The 19704-nt window shown below is 38.8% G+C and overlaps 1 protein-coding gene and 1 long non-coding RNA gene across 4 annotated transcripts in view; one reads left to right on the plus strand and one right to left on the minus strand.

Annotated features, from left to right (window-relative positions):
- The first annotated feature begins 4084 nt into the window (after window positions 1-4084).
- Window positions 4085-6685, plus strand: LOC119743596. Its single transcript, XR_005273070.1, has 2 exons — window positions 4085-4143; window positions 6108-6685. It is a non-coding gene; the product is annotated as an uncharacterized LOC119743596 (long non-coding RNA).
- Window positions 6686-9352: 2667 nt separating this feature from the next.
- LOC119742605 overlaps window positions 9353-19704 on the minus strand; it is a 29951-nt gene continuing 19599 nt past the window's right edge. Inside the window, exons 1-6 of one of the 3 annotated variants that reach the window (XM_038218720.1) lie at window positions 16987-17000; window positions 16705-16892; window positions 15234-15293; window positions 13734-13841; window positions 11388-11510; window positions 9353-9688 (exon numbers count right to left, since the gene is read on the minus strand). In XM_038218720.1, coding sequence (XP_038074648.1) covers window positions 11403-11510; window positions 13734-13841; window positions 15234-15293; window positions 16705-16857 — 429 coding nt within the window. In that variant the 5' untranslated portion in view covers window positions 16858-16892; window positions 16987-17000 and the 3' untranslated portion in view covers window positions 9353-9688; window positions 11388-11402. Of the gene's footprint in view, window positions 9689-11387; window positions 11511-13733; window positions 13842-15233; window positions 15294-16704; window positions 16893-16986; window positions 17001-19704 lie in introns of those variants that run through there. The other 2 variants (XM_038218719.1, XM_038218721.1) reach the window with 2 other exon arrangements.

Raw genomic sequence — 19704 nt, forward strand, 5'->3', positions numbered from 1 at the left:
CAGTTCGATCACAGTTAATCGAACTGTTCCTAAGCCAAATTGCAGGTCAATATTCCCTTTTTTGAAAACGTCTCTCAGAAAACGGAGCGAAGTAGAGCCTCCGACAGCATGCAAGGCAGCCAAATATGATAGTTCCCGTCATGTGATGTACGTGCATTTAGTACGAAAATTGTATGAGATCGATTGGATCATCCCCGCCCACACTGCACTGGTTCCCTTGAGGTTCTCTTGGAGCATCTCAGCTAACAATGCAATGATTGCGTGTAGGTTCTCTGGATCATCCCCGCCCACACTGCACTGGTTCCCTTGAGGCTCTCTTGGAGCATCTCAGCCAACAATGCAATGATTGCGTATCTCAGCCAACAATGCAATGATTGCGTATAGGTTCTCTTGGCGCATCCCAGCCCTTACTGTGCTAACTGCACAGGGATTCTCTAAAAGCATCCCATCCTACACTACACTGATTCCATGCATGTTCTCTTGGAGCATCCCTGCACATTGGTTCTCTTATAACATTCCATCCTACCCTGCACAGATTCCATGTAGGTTCTCTTGCAGCTCCTCAGCCCACAATGCAATGATTATTTAGGGGTTCTCTTAGAGCATCCCAGCTCACGACTGTACTGACTACATAGTGGTTTTCTTCGAGCATCCCGTCTTACACTGCACTGGTTCCCTAGAGGTTCTCTTTGAACATCTCAGCCAACAATGCAACAATTGCGTAGGGGTTCTCTTGGAGCATCCCAGCCCACACTGTGCTGACTGCACAGGGGTTCTCTAAGAGCATCTGATCCTTCACTGCACTGATTTCAAGCAGGTTCTCTTGCAGCTCCTCAGCCCACAATGCAATGATTGTTAAGTGGTTCTCTTAGAGCATCCTAGCCCACACTATACTGACTGCACATTGGTTCTGTTAGAGCATCCCATCCTACAGTGTACTGATTTCATGCAAGTTCTCTTAATGCTTCTCAGCCCACAATGCAATGATTGTTGAGGGGCTCTCTTAGCATGCCAGCCCACACTGTCTATTAGAGCACCCCATCTTACACTGCACTGAAGCCATGCAGATTCTTATGGAACATTCCAGCCAACACAACAACGACTGCATAGGGGTTCTCTTGGAGCATCTCAACCCACAATGCAATGAATGCATAGTGGTTTTCTTAGAGCATCCCGTCCTACACTGCACTGGTTCCGTAGAGGTTTGCTTGGAGCATCTCCTGATTCCATGCAGCTTCTCTTGCAACTCCTCAGCCCACAATGCAATGATTGTTTTGGGATTCTCTTAGAGCATCCTAGCCCACACTTTACTGACTGCACATTGATTCTATGAGAATTCCCGTCCTAAACTGCACTGGTTCCCTAGAGGTTCTCTTGGAGCATCTCAGCCAGCAATGCAATAATTGCGTAGGGGTTCTATTAGAACATCCCAGCTCACACTGTACTGACTGCACATTGGTTCCGTTAGAGCATCCCATCCTACGCTGCACTGATTCCATGCAGGTTCTCTTAATGCTCCTCAGCCCACAATTCAATTATTGTTTAGGGGTTCTCCTAGAGCATCCCAGCCTACTTTACTGCCCATTGGTTCTCTTTAGAGCATCCCATCCTACAGTGCACTGATTCTATGCAGGTTCTCTTGGAACATCCCAGCCCAATCTGCAACGACTACATAGGGGTTGTCTTTGATCATCCCAACACTTAATTCTCAGAGTAAAGTTGACTGAGCAGTTCAACGGCCTCAGTCACTTTTTGGGTCATGTGCACGGGTTCTCTGAAAGACGTTCTTAAAGAAGGAAATATTTATATGCATCGAACTTGCTCCTTGTTTATCCAAATTAACTCACTCTAAAAAGCGACCTTTACATCTGAAACGATTTATTTGCGAATGTTCAATATCACCGCCCTGGTTAAAGAAAACGCAGTAAAAACTTTTGATCGTTTTGATTTGCTTTCCTCAGGTAAGGGATGTGGTGGGTCCAATGATTACTTCTACGACGGAGAAATGTTCAGTCATTATCCTGGTCTGTACGAATACTCCGACTGTAACATATGGTAAGTAATTATTTTGAACCGAATTTGAACCTGTTTTGCAGAATTTTTTTCAGCCTTAGCAATTCACAGTTATGAGAAAGCAGCCATCGGCCATTAGAAATCAGTTTAGTTTATAAAAATGGATACTATACATTTTGAGAAAACAGAAAAAAGCATATGCACAATATTTTCGGTCTTGTAACTGGATTTCGTTACTTTTGCAAGTTTTAAAATGGTGTACCTATGGGCACAAATGTTACTTACGGGAGCAATTAATTAATTAATTACATCTGATTTAATAATTGTTTTCTTTCGAACGATACGACTTCAGGCAGAAGTCTTTCGGTCACTTAGACCAAATGTTTTTTCCTTAGTAATTATCAATGTCCCTAGGTGCTTTAATGCAAAAAGGGATGGTACCAAAAACCCCTGTGAAATTATTCTACCTGAAAAATGGTATCGTTCAGAAGAAAACAACAATTGGAGGTGGTATAACGTGCATTATAGCAACGGAGTCCATGCACTTACCAGACCAAAACAAATATGTGATTTTTTTTTCTATTTTCTCAAAATGTATAGTTTCTACTAAGTTGAACATTATTTTACTGCACACCTTTTATAATTCTAAGCAATTTTTCTTGAACCAAAACAAGGAAATGACACTACTCTCTAAATTCCAAAGAGTGAAAATTCACTCCTGACCATTTAAGTGAAGATTCACTCCCACAGTCAGAAACTAGGGACTAGACGTTTTAGAGTGACATTCCTTCAATCAAAACGACCGAGTTTTTACTCGAGCTTCGACTGAAGTGGTTCTTTTTTTCAGACATTTTCAATTTAAAATGAAAGTGATTTTCACTCTAAAACGTGTAGTCCCTAATTTCACTCTTTGGAATTTAGAGAGTACTTACTTTGAAACACCATTAGGTTAAACTTTTACAGGGCTAAACAAATATCCAGGTTGTCGGATTTGGATTATCAAAATAACATCGATGTGTTTTATCTGTCTACAGTCAGTGCATCAATGGAGAAGTCAAATGCTTTGCTACCTGTGGTAAGTTCTGCTTGATAAATTCCGTGCAACCGCAAAGTATATGCCTGTAGTGCATGCATGGTGGACATGCAATAACATTCGAGAGAAAACATGCAGCGCCCCCCCCCCCCCCTCCGAGCGTTGCCGGCATGCCGCAACATGCTAGTCTGGTTCCCGACGCCCTGACGTCTAAATGATAGATTCATAGTCAGAAACGTTTGGTCTGGAAACCAGACTAGCAACATGCGTGAACAATCGTTTCATAGAATAACTGGGATTCCCCCAAAATTGTTTTTTTTTTTGCTTGATGAAACGAATTGGGGTTTCATCAGCGCAATGTAGATTATGGGGTTCCACAATCAAATGTCAAAATTGTGAATATTTTTTCCTTGCAGACGAAGATGTATTTGCATTTAGGAATGGATCGTGCCTAGTATCACTGCAGCCGTCGCTCTGTCTGTCGTTCTGATTGTCTCTCTGATCGTGGTGAGCTATCAATATCAGATTTTCTTGTCAGGGGATATGCGATACATGACTGGCCTCTTTTAACGTATGTGAAAACAGATTTGGAGGTATCCTATACAGTTCTTGCGCGAAAGATTTCGGTCGAAGTTACTTAGTGACTCACTTACATGTGCTCGGTCGGTAGCATGGGCGTCGCCAGGATTTTTTCTAGGGGGCAAAAAAAAATGTGCCAAAAAATGCTTGTATTTCTCAACACATTCTCGATTTATCAGTTTTAGAGGGGCAAGGACAATTTGCCCCCCCCCCCCCCCCACTCATTAAATTTACACCAATTTGTCTTCGCGCCTCTTTTTTTTTTTCCTTCCTTTTTTTTTTTTTTTTTTTTTTTGCTTTTCCAGGGGGGGGGGGGGGCAAGTGCCCCCCTTGCCCCCCCTCGCGACGCCCATGGTCGGTAGGTCAGTATACATTATAAGCTGGTCTTTCAGGGGCAGCAATTAATGCAGGTCATGACTTAACCTTGGATCTCTTCTTTCCTTGTGAAGTGCTGCTGTGTGAAGTGCTACTGCCGCAAGACTGATCACAGGACTGTGCATCATGGAGTTGGAACACCGGTAAGTTCCCGGGGCGTGGTACACATACATTAAACCGTCTTATGCTAATGAGGCCTTAAAAAAAAAAAGTGTTATGTTAGCGTAACCCGACCGACCCTAAAAATGCGGCCGACCCTGGATATTTTCTTTTTTTGGAAGGGAAGAAATATAATTAAAATCTATCGAAATGAATTTTAAATACGTTTTGAAACCATTTCTGACCGTTTCTCCTCAATTGTATGACGATAGCGCGCGTGGAACTTTGGAGTGCACAATGTTTTGCACCTTCCTCTCCATGACACAACGAACATGCAGAAGATCGCGCAGGCCTACGCGCAGGCAGTGCGCGTGCGGAGATCCATGCACCATGCATGCATGTACAGTACATGTATAGCCTCGTCCTAGACTGCTACATACACTATTGAAAATACTTCGCTATTTATTCCATGTTAAAGAAAATAGTTCATTATAATATAAATTATTTTAATTAATTTTCCACTATTTTACACGATAACAATTGATATATATTTATTCTAAAAATGGTAAACTATTCTGTAACCCCGGCGGCCGACGCGACCCGGCCGGCCCTCGGCGCGGCCCGGTGTTACGCGCGTACGCCGTCGCATCATGGCGCCCGGCCCAATACCGAAGCGTACAGGTTTCCATCAAGGGCAAATGGGGATCTTCGGTCATTTTCGACCGTTTAATTCGGATAAATTTGAGTCTAGAACTGGGGGTATAGGTAATCGCCCAGAGCTGTGCCGATGGTGTAAAAGCGGCTTACACCGTGCTAAAAATACAAACTTCAAAGGAAGAATCGGGTCCATATAAAGATGTCGATGCAGATGAAACGGCTAACATTTTGTCTGATTTTGGATTCCGCTCTTTGATATGTACCTTTAAAAAGGTTGATGATGAGCCTTGTTTTCTTTTGTTATCGTGTACTACTACCGGCTTAATGTCATTTTCGTTGCTGGGATTATTAAAAAAAAAAAAAAAACCACCGACCTACCTACCCTATTTTTTCTGGCCCGTTACGCCAACATAACTTTTTTTTTTTTAGGCCTGAGTCTGCTACATGTATAACCAATAGAACCAAAAAAAGCCTACGAAAAGTAATGCATCAGGTTTATGCAAAAGTTTATGTCAAGAATTTGATACAAAAAAGTGCAAATATCCATTTTTAGTGATTTTTTTCAAAATTATTTTAAATGGTCCCTTGTTGTTCCTGATAATAGAGGGTGTTGTTGCTGTGATGGCAATTTAGACGCACACTTAATTGTTTACGGATATTCTTTACAAATTTGTAGACCCAAAATATAGATTTTGTAAGCAATTGTGCTTAGTTACTTGTTTACCCCTAAAAACTTTGCCAAAATTATATATCTCGATTTTACTCATGAATACGGAAATTTGAAGAAGAAATAAATCCCAAAATAGCACCGAATATTAGAAAAATAAAGTAAATGCAACAAGCGTAGCTGCAAGGATGGAATTAAAAAGGTAACAATCTCATGACAGACGTCAATGATGTTAGAAGTACAACTAATGCCATTTTTCGACGTTGCAATACTGATTTTTTTTTGACAGCGTGCAATGTTGTGGTTTTTCATCCATATTTCAAAACTGACCCTTGGTGTTTAAACTAGTTTCCTTTAGCCGTGATTAGGAACGGCATTTACTTTTCAACTTTTCTTTTTATCCTCAAGAACCGCCCAAGTATACTAATTTACCCTGTGTGTTGTGGCGCTTTAGAAAGAGAAAGTGGGTACCTTGGTATTAAACATGTAGCGCACTCCTCCCCTACGAACATATGCAACCTTTTCCTTTAAAATATTAACTAACTTGCAACACATATGTGGCTTTCGACTGTGACGTTTTACACTTCGAAATCATCAGTGGGCTTTCGAAATTTACAATTTATGTTTTGTGTCCTTAATCTGGCGAATCGTGTCCTTGTTTTTTTTTTTTGGTGTTCAACACAGGTTCGACCGCCTGCTTACTACGAGGCATGCCCACCGAATGCTGACGAAAGGGCACCGCTGACCAATTATCAAGTGGCGTAGACATTGTCTAGATATCTCGATTGTTTATGTAGCTCAATTCTTATGGATATATCTCCCTACTTTTTGTACAAGCGGGAATGGACCATCGGATCATCCCCCAGATTTTTGTTGTGAGAAACAATTAGTTTAAGGTTATCTTTTAACTTTGCGATAGTCCAAATGTGTTACATATTTAAGAAAATCGGAGAACAAACAGTACAAACGCTTTACATGCACCATTGAGCGGTAAGGTTAAGGCACGTAACCATATTTTACTTGTTTGGTAAAGTGCTTTAGAGCATAGGTTTTTTTTCTAAGCGATGTTTTTAAAAGTTTGAAGTAAACAAAATCAGTTATTCTGGATCTCCAAAGATTTCCCCACCGTTTCATATTCGAACCCAATTCCAAGCACCAAAGAGCAAACTCTGCGTTGTCAATGCAAATTTGTATTCAGCACATTTCACAAACACACTCCCGATACACGCCTTTTGTGACTTATATTTAAAAAAAAAAAAAAAGTAAAAGTATATGGCATTATATAACCGACATACAGATCCTTGTCATTCGATTGGTGGAACTCACATTACGTGACATTCGTTATTGCTCCCATTCACGAATGGAAATACTATTGAACAGTTAGGATCATGACGCGGTATTTGTGTGCAAATGCATGCTGGTGTGCGCGTTCAGCTTTGCCCGTAGCGCGTATTGTTCCAAAGAGCCAGCGCTACAACGTTGGGTTCAAACAGTTTCGTGAAGGAGTGGATTTGAAGAGAGAACTATACATTTTCCTCCAGTTTTGTATTGAAATAAAAGTAAAAATATATCAAATGACAAGGATATATATGTCAGTTATATAAAACAAATATTGAGTGGCTTTAAATTGTGAAATGGGAGGAATATTATCGAGAACAAGGGCTTTGACAAAAAAAGAAATACGCATTGCACCGCCAACGGCAGTGAAAAACGTTCTTCAGTTTGATTATGATTTTGACACGGTTTTTTTTTTTTTTAGTGTAGGCCTATGCAACTTCGTGCGTTGATTACTCAAAAGATGGTTTGTTGGGGGACATTCGTCATTTTGCCACTGTAGGTCACATTTTATGACTTGAAGTTTTGCATGGCGGATAAGATAAAATAGAAAAATTGCCGATAACACCATGAAATCTCTTCTTGGAGAAGTGTGATTCTGAAAAGAACCGGTTGGTTCAGTGTAGAACTCGACGTTGCGGGCAGTGGTGCTCTGTCCGTCCAAAGGCGGTTGAGTGTAAGATATTATTTGTTAACCATGATCATTATGAAGAAAATTGCACATTATGAAAAAAATGGGATAATTACTTTTTGTATTGAAATAAAAGTTCAAATATATCAAATGACAAGGATATACATGTCAGTTATATAAAACAAATATTGAGTGGCGGATTTGAAGAGAGAAATACATTTTCCTCCAGTTTTGTATTGAAATAAAAGTTCAATTATATCACTAAAATGACAAGGATATATATGTCAGTTATATAAAACAAATATTGAGTGGCTTGAAACTGTAAAATGGGAGGAATATTATCGAGAACAAGGGCTTTGACAAAAAGAAATACGCATTGCGCCGCCAACGGCAGTGGAAAACGTTCTTTAGTTTGATTATGATTTTGACACGATTTTTTTTTTTTTTAGTGTAGGCCTATGCAACTTCGTGCGTTGATTACTCAAAAGATAGTTTTTGGGGACATTCGTCATTTTGCTACAGTAGGTCACATTTTATGACTTGAAGTTTTGCATGGCGGATAAGATAAAATAGAAAAATTGCCGATAACACCATGAAATCTCTTCTTGGAGAAGTGTGATTCTGAAAAGAACCGGTTGGTTCAGTGTAGAACTCGACGTTGCAGACAGCGTGCTCTGTCCGTCCAAAGGCGGTTGAGTGTAAGACATTATTTGTTAATCATGATCCTTATTAAGAAAATTGCACATTATGAAAAAAATGAGATAATTGCTCATAAGTATATCAATGTAACGTCTAATTTAATTATAATGTGAATACGCACAACGCTCTCTATGGACAGATGTTGTCCAGCCCTCAACCGTCCCCCACCTCCCCCCCCCCCTTGATGCTGCCAAGGAATTGCCAGCTATTATGGTTGATTGGTCGATAGCTGCCAAGTGACCCCCCTATATACATTAAGAGGCGTCCTCTTCACGAGAAATGTCTTCAGAAGATTCCCACATGGACAGGTGTAACGTTTCAGCTCTTCTTTTCCTCAACACATTAATTCATCACTGCTGATAGAAGCTTACTGAGAACAGTAATACGCGCCGTTTGAAGTAACAAACTAGACTAGAGCTTGAAACTAGAACTAAAAAACAACACAACGTCTATCTGGAAAGTAACCGTATCACATATACTATTACAGATGCAGTGATACTGATCATTATAACGTTCCCTATATTTAAAAAAAAAACCAATAACTAAATGCTTCTGTATTGATATTGAAGAATTGAATTTGCATTAAAACGCACTAAAGTGGTGCACAGCGTTTCTCTGTAAAAGAAAAGGCTGTTTTATAGGAAACTTGTGCTAAACCAAACTTTTACACCGATTATTTATACGAGATGAGATTTGAAGGTTTAATTATAAGCGCAGGCTATGCCAACGATCGGTGTGAAAATATCGTAACTTGATAAAACTTCAAAACCGGTTAAGATATTTTGATGAAAGAACAATCTGAAAGTGTTACATAATGGTGAACAGAACAAGAAATGAGGGAAAATGAAAACTTTGGTTTGCGTTAGAGGAAAGCGATTCACACTACAAGCCACAACTAAGAGAACAGGCTTAAGTGAACAGGCCAACACGTGTCGAATACTTCGGAGGCAACGCGGGGATGTACATCTTGGTTTAATCAGAATGCAGACTGGATTAGTTTAGATGATCCTCTTAAATCATTACTATACTACCTGTCTTTGTGACAAAAATTGACAGCTGAGTTCCTCGACTCATAATCATCTATTAAGGTGTTTTGTGAGCTAATAATTAGGCCTTGTCCCATGCTTGTCTGTCTCACGTTGTATTTTCTTTGTCCTTGGTCCATATTACGCTACCTTAATTGGTTGTATGTTTGTCTGTCCATATGTTGGGGCACACAAGCGCTTCGCTTGACCTTACAACTAAAATGTTGTCATTTAATTTGCTACTTTATTATCACTGTGTACATATCAAATATCATATTATTGTAACCTTATGTACTTTCTACATGTTAGTAAATATTGAAATAAATATTACAGAAAACAGAATACAGAATTTAAAAAATGATACAAATACATTCTAAAACATTTACAAATTTGCTAAAATGTTGTGATTCCATATATTCAAATTGTTGATAAAAACGAATTAACATTTGTTAAAATTAGTTTTTACAAAGTAAAAAGGTGAATTACGGTATGCAGTTTGTCCGAGATGGGTCCATTTTGGTTGTTGTGGTTGATTGACATCCCACTCTTTACGTTAAGTCATGTAGGCCATCACCCTGTGTTTGACATGATTACGGAAACCAATATATAAAGACACATGTCAGTATCATTTGGAAACTTTAAAACGCCTTTAAAGGGCTAATGAAGTGAAGATTTCTTACGAAAATATGTTGTGCTACTTTCTAATCATATTAAGTGTATGAAAACTAATGGATATTTCTTTTGGTGAATTTTGTTGAAAATTGCAAAATAAAAATTGAAAATAAGGTTAAAGGGACACAAAGGTGCATTTTCAAGGATTGCATTAATACAAATCACATTTCATGAGCCCTGCGTCACAATACCGTTTATTCGTAGAGCATGGATTTGTCAAAAGTCCACACCACGTTGACGGTAGTCTGTGTCTATGTGCGCCCTCACACACTGCAAAAACTGTGTTTAGCAATTAAGCACTTTTCTAGAAACTATCTTGCTGTAGTTTTCATTTATTGTTTACATACTAAACATATTATTTTAGAGTAAGGATGGATATAGTAATTGAACATTGATGTTTAGGAATTGAAACATAATGTTTAGCTTCCACAATGTTAACAAAGTGACAGCAAGATTGTGTTTAACATGCTAAACACAGTTTTTGGAGTGCACGAGGTGAGACTGGTTGAGACAATATGAGAGTAAACATGTGGGTCGAAACCAGTGATAAGAAGGCGCGCTACTATGGAAATAGGCAGGGGCGCACATTTCTTTTCTGTAGGCGGCATGCTCCAAAGTCGAGACTAATTCAATAGTTTGATCGGGCCAGTATGTTTATTCATGAAACAGAACAACGATATCAAGAGCGTTGTTGTTATTTAGTCAACCAGTTACATTTAAAGCATTTTAAAGTGCGGACATCGTCGAGCTACCACACAGTGATGAGCTCTGGATTCAAATATCCCGTGTTCGAATCCACGTCGTCGCTGCTCATTTTTCATCAACTCTGAAATGTATCCTTGAGATAATTTTGTTTTAAGGGAAAAAAGAGAACCAAAGAGTCTTGCAACGATTCAAAGGAAACTGAATTATGCATGACTTTGAAGCATCCCGCCTACAAAAAAGAAATTCGCGAGCCGTATATAGAGAGATTTGCGACGTGCGACTATTGTGTACGAATTATATACATTGTATGTGCACTGCACTGATGCATAATCCGCCATTTTGGTTGCAAACAGTGCCTTAATATGTCGCAACTCTCACTAAATGGCTTTGGAAATAAGCCACACTGTGGCAGTCCAATACCAACGTAATGAAGCAAGACAACGAAAATGTCCATACATTTCCCTAAATTCATTTTTCACTCTGAATTACAAGGCGTCCAGACATCAGATAGGCTATGCGTGTGCGAGTTCCATAAATTATTGTTACAATATCACAAATCAGTTTTTTTCACAGAACACATACACAATTCCAGCCCCCCCCCCCCCCCTCCGGCAAAAAAATCTGGATCCGCCCCTGAAATGACTCAAGAAATACGAATTAAAGTCATTAAAATTTGGGGAATTTTTGAAAATGGTTCATCATATAAATCTTCTTTCCACTGAAAGCCACAAAGATTGGTTATAAGTTTTAGAAAAATGCGACAATATTTCGATTTAGTGGCCGCTGCACCACTAATCAAGCAATATTCTGAATTCTTAGCAACCTCTCTTCAGATTAGTTATAATCAATCGCTTTTAGACAATAGGAAAAACACGGAAAGAATACATTTCAACTCACCATGTTGAGGCTAATCTAACTCTGTCGCACAAAAACCACGGCTTGAGAGCCAGAAATGATAGAAGCGGACAACTCCGTGCAGCCAATTGCTATCAGGAAGCCATTGATCACTAGGTCACCAGTCTAAAATATTTGGAACAGACAATTAACAAATACAAGGGTTTAATGACCAATACAAAGATATTTTGAAATGTAATTTTTGAAGAAAAAAAAATGATGACGTGGATAAGCATATTTAAATAATAATTTGATATTCACGCGCCCTCTTTGGTTGGCGCACGGAGCCATAGCGTCAGCATGAAACGTTTGCCACACTGTTCCATATTAATTGGACGTAGTTTTCTTGACTGGGAGTCAAATATTAAACTGGGTGCACAAACTTGTTCATTAATGCTGATCATGTGGCCAAAATGTCTGCACAACACATATGTAGAGAAACGGCACATACATTGTAGATCATGCCTCAAGAATTCAATTCAATTCAACATTATTTTCACATTGACATCCTCAGTGACAATCCATACAGAAGAAAATATGTATATATACACAAAGCATTCTTCGCAGACAGTAAGTGTAAATATTCTATGACGTCAACATAAAGGAAAAAACTGAAGCACTGCTATACCTTTGCCTGGGACAGGACAGAACTTAAACAACTACACACGGACGAAGACAGGACAATAGTTTTAAGAGTGAAACCCGGCAGTATTATGTATAATAATGACCAAGCAAATCAAACAAGAAAATAATTTAAGCATTAGTGTTGATGACCAAGAAGTCAACCAACAGCTCATACTTCATTTGTACACAATTAATTGGCGATGAAGAATTTGTAACGTTACATTCATCCTTTGTCAAATCCACGTAACGAGTACCAAAAAGACATGCAGAAAATGGGATAATTCATTTATGACAAAAAGGGGTCACAAAAACATGGTTATTGTCATTCTTGCAGTTTTACGCTTTGCAAACTCGTTGTATTTAGATACAGGCAAAGCATCTGGCCGGGCTTTTCTCAACAGACAACAGACTCTTCTGTCATTTAACTGTATATGGCTGAGGGACACGTGACGGGTAACGAAAGGTGTATGTAGAAGGCAAATAATTTTCCGAATTTAATTCCTGGCGAGCCGAGGTAGTTTCAAAAAGGCAAGGGGAGCGGAGGGCAGCACATTATTCGAAACTGTTCATTGAATACACAATAATGTGCGATAACCGTGTACTGAACAACCGTGGTTCAACATAAAAACAATCTCTTTTGTTTGAAAAGTTGAGATTCATATAAGATCGATCTATAGCCACCTGCACATTCTAAACTGTCAAGCCCGGAATTAGGTTTAAGACTGCACCTTACAGCGAATAATACATTTAATATATAATAATAATAATAATAAGAGTAATAATAACAGTTTCTTATATAGGCCCCTAGTGCGAGTCCAAAAAAAACCTATTCACTTTTAAAATTGGCCATAGTTTTATTCTGTAGCAATATAGATAAGATATTTTCATATTTACTTTTAGAGTAACTCTCCCTGCTTTTTACAGGGACATATTTACTGGATTAGTTTTCATGCTTGACTGCACAGGAGACAATTAAGGGGTTGGGTGAAATCTGACTTGCGCGAACTGGTCAGGGCTGGATAAGAAAGCGACAATTTAAAAGAACACAACTATTGTCTAACAATGACACAGAACAGGATTTCATTAACTTTTAAACTTCGCCGGTTTTTTTTTAACATTTAAACTAAATTAAATAGGCACTTATATTCCACGGTGTCTTAGTCCTCAACATGGCCATCATCTCGTTCAATGCACAGCTGGGTTCGGCGCATCTCCCTGCAACAGCACGGCGAGTCACCTCCAGTTCTTGTCTGAGAATATCAATTTCACGAGTTATCCTTTCCTGGAGGTCATCCAGATTTGCCGACGAAACTCTTGCAAGCAAGATCCACAAACCTGAACAGTTTATGCATTCCATGACCAGAACCAAGACAATGATTGTATTATAAGATGGAATTTTGCGTCGGGGTGATATAAATCAAATTAGGTTTTGCCCTTCACCGACGTTTTTTAACACTGGTTGTATTCTTTTATATTGTCTCATTCATATCAAGCCCTGACCTGTTGGCGCAAGTCAGATTTCACCCGACCCCTTAATTGTCTCATGTACAGTCATTCATGAAAACGTATCCAGTGGAAATGTCACCAAAAGAAGCACGGAGAGTTACTATAAAAGTACTCCTAATCTATATAATAAAACTATGGCCTGTTTTAAAAGTGTACAGTTTTTTTTTACTCACATAGCGCTTTTAATTTAGATCAAAACGTTTTACGACTAAAACTTACTTCGGGTGATGGTCTCTGGTTATCTTTAGCTGAGGCAAGACTGGTTGATACAATGACGCCTATTGCTGTCATGCAGGCAGTGATGCACATCAATGCGGCTATCTTTGCCTGTCGGTTCAGAAATGTGTCGGATTTTATTTATGGTACTTTAAACCGGTATTCCCCATGAAACCTCCCGGCATTGTTATTTTTACTTTTTCATAATAAAAAAGTAAAAAACGGACATGTGATTTCCAATTTGTATGATGTTTTTGGTAAATAGTTAATTGTACTTCTTAAAACCGTAACTTCCTACATCATTTACAAGGAACCATACCCATCATGGCAAATTCCAAAACCATATGGGAAACTGCACACACACATTTCTGACTAATTCTGGAGGTGTACCAACCCAATGTTAAAGACTGTCAGTTACTAGTGTACCCATCCTGACAGACTAAAAAAACCATACCGTTGGGGTTTGATGGGATGGGTTGAGTTCTGTTATAGGATACTGTGATTAGAATCTGTCAGTTATGTTATGGGTAATACGCGAGGAACGCGCCGTTCGTTGGTGACCCACGAACGGCGCGCTACCGAGTGTATTAACTTATAACAGCCTCCTCATTATTGCTTGAACAAAAGTTTCGTACATCTTCATTTTTGGTTTTGCTTCAGTGGAAAATCAGTTCTGTTTATTTATGAGAAAAGAACAATGACGCCACATCATTGTTATTATTTAGTGAATATCATTTTAGCATTTAAAAGAACGGCAGTCATCAAGCTGCCACAGTAGCCTTATGGTTAACGAGATGAGCTATGGATTGAAAGGTCCCTGGTTTGAACCCTGCTATGTCCATTTTTCTAGAGACCATTATTTAATTTAATTGAAGGGGGGGGGGGGAAGAGGAACGAAAACATAAATGTGTCTTGCTGTGATTCTGTGAAATTACTGAATTATACATAAGTGGCTGCGCCAATCGTCAGATGCTGAGGCGCGCCGTGCTCCATTCATGCGAAACAATGGCGAGGAAAAAAAACCGATAGTGTGACCTCCCAGGAGGGTGATAACATTTACTAAACGCTACCCAATATATTAGGTAACGTATTAGGCATATTATTAGTGAGGCGCGTATATGGGGAACCGCCGGCTAAAAAAACTGTTGATCAATGTGTGGAGCTCGGAATTTTAAAGGCACAGGTTAGAAAATCAGGACTTTGATACAGCCCCTAAAAATGGACTGCAGTTACTCCGATGAACATTGGAAGCATTCGTATGAATCTCAGGTTAATTGAAAAGAGAGAGAAAAATCATCTGGGATTATCTAATTCTAATTCCTTTATTAAATTCTTGGGCTATTTCCCTGCAACCTCAAGTGTACGTCCCTTTTAGATTCTATAAAACTCGTCACCGTCAAAGTGCCTTAAATTACTATACAGCACTTAGCAAGGAGATAATATACAAAGTGTCAAATTTTCATAATGTAACATATTGTTGTTAAAACTATTTTTAATACCTACCTTGCTCTTACATTCCTTTATGGCCGCAAACACGGTCATCGACCCAGCAGGTATGAAGAACTACACATGACAGAACAAAACATCAAAGTTGAGACATGATCATCATAATTATACACATGAATCACAAATTCCCAGGACAACACATCAGCATCGGGAATCGAATCCGTTTAATGACCTGGCCATGCGTAACAATTGGGTTTTCAATTCCATGGAATTCCCGGAAATACATATCGTGGGTTTCCTAAGCTAAGCCATTAAAAGGGTATTAAATAGAAGCGCAGCTTAAAATCAGATAACATAAAATAGATTTCCGTGGTTGTAGCGACTGATCTACTTAAAGTGATAATCTTGTCGAACGCTATGGTTTCGATAGCGACTAAATTTCTATACAGGTTGGTTCAAAATAAAGAAATCCACTTTTAACAGTAATTTTCACCTGCTTACATAACTTATTTTAACTCTTTCGTCTTAGAGTAGTAAAGTACAGCCCTTTAACCATGCATGGTGGAAAAAAAGCTTGGTAAAAGTTGCAAGAATAGTGATATTATGCTATTTTGAATACAAGTTACCAAAACCAGTCTTGTTCGCGTGTTATTATATGTAACTTTGACGTAATTTTAAGTTCACAAAAAAATTAGAAACCTTGACAACAACATACGTGTATTTTGATCTGGTAACTTTTTATTGAGGCTGTCCGATTATTCCTGTCAGTGTTAAGATCATCTACCAGGGAGCTGTAGGCTTAAGTTCATTGTTGCAGAAGTAACTATCAAATGTCACGGTTGGAAATAGGAATAACAATCCCTGTTTCTGCGAAAGCCTTCAAATTTTTGTTTCGCGACCGAGCTGTTATGACTCTTTAGCCTTGAGCTTTGCGCATCTTTTGATGCCAAAAACATAAAAATCGGACCACGGGTTGCCGCGCAACGAAAATTGTCCCATATATGTCATGAACACAGAGCAGAATTATCATTCGTACATATGAGTAATTAATTAGCCATAATTCCAAACCCTTTGACCTATAGTCATTAAATTTCTTGGGTATGTTTATGATGAGTTGCTATATGCATGTATCGAGTTTCAAAATGTTTCGTCACTCAACGGCCGAGATCGTAGCCCCCCCCCCCCCCCGGCTGAGAGCTTGTCAAATAATTTGGCCCTTTTAAGGTTAAGTCAGTGAGGCCAGTGACTAATCAACATTTCCAAATAGTGTTAAAAATAAGATGGAAGTTGCTGTCAAAGTGGGTTTCCTTTGTTTTTAACATCTCTGTAGATATAATATAAAGTACTAGATAAAGGAATAGTAAAAAATTCCGGTATTGCTAGAGTGTCCGTACCGAAAGGGTATTTGCTCTATATGCCTATAGTCAGCTGATCAACAACACGACCAACATTGAAGAATACTGTACATTTTTTGAGACTTCAATAAGTGTTTCTATATTCCCTGCACACTGAAGATGAGAATACTCACCACAAGGCCACCCCACAGGGGACTAGCGGAGAAATCGACGTCCTCGTAAAGCCAGGACAGTCCCCAGAATATTGGCCCAAGCACCCCGAGGACAATTTGAGTCACGCCTGCTACCATCATGACGCGCTTGGGATCGACTTTACATCCAGCCATGTTTTTGTTTGTCCTCTCTGAAGATGGTACCCGTTCTTTAAAAAACAACAATAATAATTACAGACTGTATATTACAAACTAAGTAAATGCAGATGATTAATCGAGGACAGGAATATATGAAATCTTTACTCCATCAAAACTTCAGTAGTAGGGGAGGTGGGGGAACCGGAGCAAAATGGAAAAAATCTGCGGCAAGCCTGAGCACGCCGCTCTCGATTCTAAAAATAGTTGGGGAAAAATATAGGGGAATCCCCCGATCTCAAAAAAAAATCTGACGCCGGGTGTGGGGGAGAAAAAAAAAAAAAAAAAAAAAAAAACTGACGCCGGGTGTGAGAGAAAAAAAAAAAAAAAAAAAAAAATCTGACGCCGGGAGAGAGAGAGAGAGAGCAAAAAAAAAAAAAAAAAAAAAAATCTGACGTCGGGAGAGAGAGAGAGAGAGAAAAAAAAAAAAAATATCTGACGCTGGGAGAAAACAAAAAAAAAAAAAAAAAAAAAAAAAAAAAATCTGACGCCGAGAGAGAGAGAGAGAAAAAAAAAAAAAATCTGTCATCGCTAAAATGAGGTGATGTCACCACCACGTGACCTTGAAAAATATGTGAGTCACCACCACGTGACCTTGAAACGTGTTGAGGCACGATAGAAATTTGGCGTAAACAACGCGACCTTGAAAAATATGTGAGTCACCACAACGTGACCTTGAAACGTGTGTGAGTCACCACAACGTGACCTTGAAACTCGAGACAAAAAAAATTAGCTCCTTACCCTGTAAAAGGTGAGGAGCTGTTTTTTAATATAAAAATGGAGAGTAATATGTTTAGACCGACGAGTATTTGAAAAATGAATAAAAAATAATATCGGTTTTTATTAAATAGATGGAATACTTTGGGACGTCACAACTTGGGGATAAGTGCGATCATCATATAATCATCGAGAATGGTTTTTTAATTTGTGAAACGTGCGGTGAAATAGTTTCACGTTATTTTGATTTTTCGGCAGAAAATGTGCAAGAAGATCGTATCAATTGGTCAACTTTAAAAAGAAACAAAAGAAAAACTGTGGAGAAACTTATTTTGTCTGTTTGTCCAGAGCAAGACTTAGAAGATGTCCAAGAAACAATCAATAAATATAACGAGCTCGTTAATTACAAAACATTGAGGGGAAACGGATGTGTCAAACGGTCGTTAATAGCGGCGTGTTATCATCACGTCGTTGGATTAGACAAAGAACGAGTTAGAGATTTATTTAAAGTGACTCAAAATCAATTTAATAAAGCACTAAAAATATACGATGACCACTACAATAAAGGCGGGGCCGAGGGCGTAGCCCTAAGAGGTGAAATAGAGGTATAACTCGGTGGTTCGCTTTCATAATGTTTATTTACCGAGAATTTGAACTTGTAAGTTTTTCGATAAGAGATTTTTTTTCTTTTGCCAGCCGTTCGTCTACCCGTTTTTTAACTTCTTTTTCAAAGTCTGTATCGTTTTTAATCTTTTGAAGCTTTGTGCTGGTCTTTGTTCTAATTTTCTGCTTAAGCTCGTTAAATTTGGCGAGCTCTCTCGTAATCAATAAGAACTCTTCGTGCGATATATCTCCGTCGTTGATGGCTTGAGACACGTATTCTTCAATCGTGTTAAGTTTGGAGTCTGCTAATATCTTAATCTGGTCGTGCTTTTTTAGCTTGGCGGATAATCGCCTAGACGCGATTCTAAGCAGAATATCTACACCAAAAGCGCCTATAAACGTTCCTTCTAGCACCAATCCAACGGGGGTTGATATAACACCCAAGAGAGCGGGAATACCGACAGCCCCCGCTATAGCCCCCAATCCTTCTAATCCTATCTCTACGTAATTAATAGTGTCGATCACTCTCTTTATTTTTTTATAAGTGTGCTCTCGGTGGTCTCTCTCTTTTAAGATTAAAGATCGAATCTCTTCAATCTTTTTTAGTCTGTATACTTTTGTTTCTTCGTTACTATTTAATCGGAGTACATCTCCAGAAATATCGGGGTATAACGCCTTACCATCTACACTCATGTTTTTAATATAAAAAGATTTTAAAATTAAAAGATCTCCAACTCGATAATGATACCCTCACCCTTGTTGTTGAATACCTGTCCTTTTTCACCGCTGATAGAAAATGTCAGTTTGTCGATTATACCGTTTTTAAGATTTTTGAATCCCTCGGCTCTATCAATATCGGGTTTGCGCGTAGCCACGGGTACGATTTTTAAGATGTCAGAAAGACGACCATTAAAAAAGTTTTCACTCGTACTTAATTGCGGGCAGTGAATAAACAAAAATTTAAACGGATTAACGTCGTAAGACCCCGTATACACCACTTTGGGTACCAGTCTTCCTTTGGGTAAATTGAGTAATCGAGATACTTCTCTGTTCAAGCGCAATTTGAGATTGACGTCGGTTATCACCAACGTCACCTTTTTAGATTCTCTAAATATTCGAAAACTTACCCCGGGTATAGAATTTAAAATGAAATCGAACCAATCGACGTCGTACCACCCCGGTGCTATGATGACCGAACCGGTGACTCCGAGTGGCAACGGCTCTAAATGACTCGGAGGAATAAAATCTAAATCCTCACCCGTCACGATAAGACTTCCCCTTATAATTACCCCTGCTTCCCTACTATCTCTCAACTCGCTCAACTCGCTCGCACCCATTTCTCCTTCAATAAACTTTGAAGCCAATTCCTCACCTTCAAAGATTTTTCTTTCTCTAACATATAATAATCTTACTAAAGATTGAAGCGTATTAAGTTCTAATTCAGTTTTTGGTATTTCTGAAGACATGGCGGCTAAAATCAACCCTCGCCGTTCAGCTATAATAGCT

The sequence above is a fragment of the Patiria miniata genome, unplaced genomic scaffold (genome assembly GCF_015706575.1).
Source record: "Patiria miniata isolate m_02_andy unplaced genomic scaffold, ASM1570657v1 HiC_scaffold_6, whole genome shotgun sequence".
Taxonomy (NCBI): Eukaryota; Metazoa; Echinodermata; class Asteroidea; order Valvatida; family Asterinidae; genus Patiria; species Patiria miniata.